The sequence below is a fragment of the Oncorhynchus keta genome, unplaced genomic scaffold, assembly GCF_023373465.1.
Source record: "Oncorhynchus keta strain PuntledgeMale-10-30-2019 unplaced genomic scaffold, Oket_V2 Un_contig_2759_pilon_pilon, whole genome shotgun sequence".
Lineage (NCBI taxonomy): Eukaryota > Metazoa > Chordata > Actinopteri > Salmoniformes > Salmonidae > Oncorhynchus > Oncorhynchus keta.
In genome coordinates, this window is record NW_026285609.1 from 165,796 (window position 1) to 171,561 (window position 5,766).

General features: G+C 43.5%; 2 protein-coding genes across 2 annotated transcripts; both read right to left on the bottom strand.

Annotated features, from left to right (window-relative positions):
* Nucleotides 1-611: 611 nt before the first annotated feature.
* On the bottom strand, nucleotides 612-4,551 carry LOC127922897 (fish-egg lectin-like). The gene is made up of 5 exons (XM_052506848.1): nucleotides 4,544-4,551; nucleotides 4,255-4,468; nucleotides 4,006-4,124; nucleotides 1,370-1,488; nucleotides 612-1,171 (listed from the first exon to the last, which is right to left on the bottom strand). The coding sequence occupies exons 1-5, from the start codon at nucleotides 4,549-4,551 to the stop codon at nucleotides 1,107-1,109; spliced, it is 525 nt and encodes a 174-aa protein (XP_052362808.1). The 3' UTR covers nucleotides 612-1,106.
* Nucleotides 4,407-5,107, bottom strand: LOC118374450 (fish-egg lectin-like). Its single transcript, XM_052506857.1, has 2 exons — nucleotides 5,021-5,107; nucleotides 4,407-4,894 (listed from the first exon to the last, which is right to left on the bottom strand). The coding sequence occupies exons 1-2, from the start codon at nucleotides 5,073-5,075 to the stop codon at nucleotides 4,656-4,658; spliced, it is 294 nt and encodes a 97-aa protein (XP_052362817.1). The 5' UTR covers nucleotides 5,076-5,107; the 3' UTR covers nucleotides 4,407-4,655.
* Between the last annotated feature and the right edge of the window lie 659 nt (nucleotides 5,108-5,766).

Consider the following 5,766-nt stretch of genomic DNA (forward strand, 5'->3'; position numbering starts at 1 on the left):
CCTCCCACCTACTTCTAAAACCTCACAGACCAACCATTGCCGTGACAAAGCTGTTCTCGCAATTGATTACATACGTCTGATAAGAATCACAGAAAGCCATAGAGAAGAGATTACTTCTGCATGTGAGTAAATACCTTTGGCTGTGCTTCCTTACCACAATTGGTGTCTTACCAGGTAGTGAACTAGCAAATATATTTTATAGGGATTAATGTGCAATATTTTCTGCTGCTAAATAGATATTTAAATATATGCTATATTTCCCTTGATTCTATCTTATGAATGCCTCAGCATTGAACAACTGTTTTATCCCACCATAAGACAAAATATAAGGTTGTTTTGAGTCCATGCTTTTAACAATGTCTTTGTAAACAAACAGTATATATCTTCGAAATATGTTTAAAATGATCATGTTGATCTCATGGACTATCAGTCCTTGCATCCATATCTTCATCTATGAATTTGAGTGGTTACGTTTCTCTAGCTCCACATCCCTCAATTTGATTTCAAACCAAGTGGTGGTGCTGTTGTTCAGCTGAAAAACAAATGCAGGGTTGTGGGCTGCAGTCAGGTTTGGGAAAGAAGACATGATGTTTGTTCAGTAGAGTGTTTTATTGACGTAGATAAAGTACTGAAAAGCATTACAAAAAGAAAAGGTACATCAACATTTCATAATAAAACAGTCTTATTAAGAATTCATGAAAAAATGGTGGTCTTTGTAACAGCTACTTAGGTGAGCTGTTACAAAGCGACTTAGGTGACTAAATTAGACTTGATATACTTGACAAGATAAAATACATTTAAAGATTAGAATCAAAGATTAGTGGGGCCTCCTGAGTGGCGCAGCAGTCTAAGGCACGGCATTGCAGTGCTTGAGGTGTCACTACAGACCGGGGTTTGATCCCAGGCTGTGTCATAGCCGGCTGTTACCGGGAGTCCCATAGGGCGGCGCACAAATGGGCCAGTATTGTGACGGTTTGACTGGGGGTGCTTTACTTGGCTCATCGCACTCTAGCGACTCCTTATGGCGGGCCAGGCTCCTGCAGGCTGACTTCAGTCGTCAGTTGCACAGTGTTTCCTCCAACACATTGGTGCGACTGGCTTCTTGGTTAAGCGTGCGAGTGTAGTGGAGCGTGGTTTGGCGGGTCATGTTTTGGTGAATGCATGACTAGACCTCTCCCATTGGGAAGTCGCAGCGATGACATTGGATTGCAATTGGACATCACAAAAAGGGGGTAAAATAACAATACACATTTTAAAAGAATGAAAGATTAGCATTGCAACTGAGTTTGTCATTCTCATCTATGACTCAGACCACCTGGGTCTGCCCTGAACACAACTCCCAGATTGTAGCTTTAAGTAGCAACCTTACCTGTTAAAGGACCTGGCCTGCTTTGTTGACCCCTGAAGACACTGCCATCAGTTGCCACCTCAATCAAGGAAGGGCTGCCGGAAACAAGCTTTGTTTTGGTAGGTTTTTGGATTCTCATCCTGGGAACAAACATGTCAATCAGGGTTTTGAAAGCAAAGTCATTGGTAAGTAGCACAATTTCTAATCTAACCTTAACTGTTATAATAAACAGTTTTAATATAATTGGTGTCCATGGGGCAGACAAGCTACTGCTCATGAAGCCAAGCATTTAATAATTTACATTTAAGTCATTTAGCAGACGCTCTTATCCAGAGCGACTTACAAATTGGTGCATTCACCTTATGACATCCAGTGGAACAGCCACTTTACAATAGTGCATCTAAATCTTTTAAGGGGGGTGAGAAGGATTACTTTATCCTATCCTAGGTATTCCTTAAAGAGGTGGGGTTTCAGGTGTCTCCGGAAGGTGGTGATTGACTCCGCTGTCCTGGCGTCGTGAGGGAGTTTGTTCCACCATTGGGGGGCCAGAGCAGCGAACAGTTTTGACTGGGCTGAGCGGGAACTGTACTTCCTCAGTGGTAGGGAGGTGAGCAGGCCAGAGGTGGATGAACGCAGTGCCCTTGATTGGGTGTAGGGCCTGATCAGAGCTTGGCATAACTTCTCAGGCAGAATGGTACAGCTGCCTTGTTTACCCTCACAGTAAACGGGTTACCCCCCACATCAGACTGCTTCAGACTGCCTGAGGAACACAAAGACAGAGAGCATCTGCCAAATTACTTACACTGACATATTGTTATGATTAGAAAACATTAAATCATTTTGTTCAAGAACAACTAGGAAAAAGTGACATCATGAAAGCTAAAAAAATCACACCTATACAAGATCTACCCTCTGAAAATAACTACAGTTATAAAGCAATGCTCTTCACTTACCAACAGTTCACACCCAGTTACCAGCCACCCAGTTACCGGCCACCCAGTTACCGGCCACCCAGTTACCGGCCACCCAGTTACCGGCCACCCAGTTACCGGCCACCCAGTTACCGGCCACCCAGTTACCGGCCACCCAGTTACCGGCCACCCAGTTACCAGCCACCCAGTTACCGGCCACCCAGTTACCGGCCACCCAGTTACCGGCCACCCAGTTACCGGCCACCCAGTTACCAGCCACCCAGTTACCAGCCATCCAGTTACCGGCCACCCAGTTACCAGCCACCCAGTTACCAGCCACCCAGTTACCGGCCACCCAGTTACCGGCCACCCAGTTACCAGCCACCCAGTTACCAGCCACTACCTTGAAGACTGTCTGTTGTGCTGATGTCCCAAAAATGCATGACAATAAACGTCAACCTGCATAATACCACGAAAGCTCCTCAGAAAGAAGGACTGCACATGTATGGTCATTGCAACCACTTGGCCCAGTCCTGCATCAATCTGTACCACATTATAGCGATTGGGTAGAAGTAGGATAGGATAGTGGTTCTCATATTATCTCTGTCGATCTACAGTATAAGTTTGGTGGCAGTTAGGTTGAATACATACTTTGTCCCCATATATATTGTAGCCCAGCACACAGATTTCAATCCATAAGAAGGAGCATCCCACAACCTGTTGAATGGGTGGTTCACGGAAGAACCCTCCTAACCAATTCGTGGCACATCCTGGAAATGTGTCCGATAATGTGATTAAACCAGTTCCACTGCTTTAGAGGTGGACAAATATCTGGATAGTTTTTTCCTCTCAACAACCTCTCAATGAACATGCAGAGCATGTTTTACTAAGGGGGGGGGGTTTCAACATGCAGTGATAGGTGTGACCGTCTGGGTCAACAGGCTGTGGCTCGGGTGACTGGAGTCCTTGACGATCTTTCGGGCCTTCCTCGGACACTCAGAATATTTTCAAGAAGAAATCCAATAACTTTATTTTCAAGAATCTAATTTCTTAACTATTTTCTTCGGAAGAAACATAGGAAGAAACGTAAGAACATTTTCAAGAACTTTGGGGAATAGTAACTTGTTTAGTATGTTTCTTTTTCAGTATAAAGTTAAGGGGAAAATGGCACATCAGTAAGAAATTTCTTCTTATGAAGACTTGGTGAATCTGGGCCCAGGTCCGGAAAGTTGAATTTGAGGTTCGACTATATGTCTTAACTGCCAGCAGTTTGGTCCTTAAACATTTACAACAAAGATATGCTGTACATTGACATACTAAAATAAAGTGCCAATGTGTTATAGGAGGTCCTCTATAATGTTTACACTGTAACAGATTAAGTATAGATCTATTTTATACTACTACCAATCCTCTCCCTCCTCATTGGAGGATAACTTTATTTTCATTTTTATTCTTTAAAGAAAACACTTGTCTTTTGTCCCTCTCTCCCTCCTTGTTCTCCTTGTTTCACTGTATTTCTTCCTTCCCTGGAAAAGTCTGGAAAAGTCATACCAATTGTAAAGAACAGTTTCAGCGTTGCCTTGGAGGAAATAAACACACCATTTGTTTCAAACTGAATGCCTTATTTGTGGAAAATCATGATCTAATATTATAGAATGTCTAATATTATTTCAAATGATTTAATAATTTGTGGAAATAATGTGGAAAAAGGGTGGAACCATACACATAGTTCAGTAGCAACCTTACCTGGTATAAACACTACCCGCAGAGGTGACCCCAAACACACTACCATCAGTTGCCACCTCAATCATGGAAAGCTTGCCGTCAATGTGACTCCACCCGTTGTTTCGGCAGTCTTGATTCAGCTGGAAAACAGATTCAATCAAGGTTTTAGGACAATTTCAACAGTTATAATGTGAAACAGTTTTAGAATAACTGAGGTTCTCCATCCTCTACTACTCTACTCCAGCTCTCACACTCTTTCCCAGATCTTACACTCATTAAGAAGATATCATCATTCTTGTTGACTGCCCAGCACCCAAAATGTCCGCAACTAGAATACTTCACAGCTCCTGGCAATCCTGTCCATGGAAGGGGTGAACCTGGACCCTTGTAGCCAACTGTGGCACTACTTGTCAGACAGAATGAGGTATCTTTCATGTAGACCCCCACAACAAACTGGTTGCCCCCAGCATCCACTTGCTTCAGACTGCCTGAAGACCACAAAGACAGACAGACAAGCAAACATGAAGTGCGTATCTGTGAGTTCTGCCAAATGACTTACAATGGCATTACGTTAAACATGTAAAACATTCATCATTTTCTCAACACCCTGATGGTATCAGGAAGGCTAAGAGGCAGGTGTCCTCTGGATAAATATTGAGTAATTCTCTCCACTAACCTGCAGCTTGCACCCAGTTACCGGCCACATACTTGTAGATTGAGTCTGCCTTGTTGACACCCCAGATCCCTGCTGGTCCTACAGTGATATGCTTCATGGAACCAGACAGGGGGATCCATTTATCACCTACCAGGTAGTAGGGGGTTTGACTTGTGTTCGTTGCAACCACTTGCCCCAGTCCTGCATCGATCTGCACCAGATTCTTGATATCCACTACAGGCTGACAGTCCCAGGCTATGGAGACACCAGATCAAAGACACATGAGTAGAGTAAACCAGCAAAAAGGAGGATGAAATTATGGAGCCAACTTGATGACCAATTTGAAGTTGATCAAGCATGTTTAAGATGATGGCTACTTACCATGACTGGCGGGTAGGAGACAGAGGACCAATAGGATGGCTGGAGTGGCTCTCATGATGTCTCAGTAGATCTACGGTATAAGTCTGGTTGCAGTTTGGTTGAACACATACTTTGTGTTCAACCAAACCCCATAAAATAATTATTAATGAGCTATTTATATTTGACAAACAACCTGTTCCAAGGAAAAGTTGGCAGGAGGGTATAACCCCACCCTCTCCCACACAAAGACACAATAATAATATAAAAGCGTTAATGAGCTATTTACATTTGACAAACAACCTGTTCCAAGGTAAAGTTAATGGGAGGTGGATATAATTCCCTCCCGCACACACACACAACCATGCACGCGCACACACACACACGCACAATATGAGATATGATCATATTGTGGCGAAATCCTGCACGGAGCCTTCACCATGCGCTGACACTTTAAGACCTCATCAGCAGTAAGGAAGGAGGAAATAAAGACAGCTCTTTCAGATCACTGGGGTGGAGCTCTTGGTTGGCGCGACAGTTTGATTGTGTGTGTGCTATGCTGCAGAAGTCCTTGTTGGATCATATGGTTTAGTAGCAACATTGTTGCGAAGCGTTGACATACAAGCCAATAAACCATCAGACGGTCAGACAGTACAACTGCAAGCCAGTACAACTGCAAGTCAACAGCTAAGATCTCTTTTTCTCTTCCCTCTATCGTTACAGTGCTTTACCCTGCAGCAGACTTTCTATTTTTCAAATGCACTTCCCAT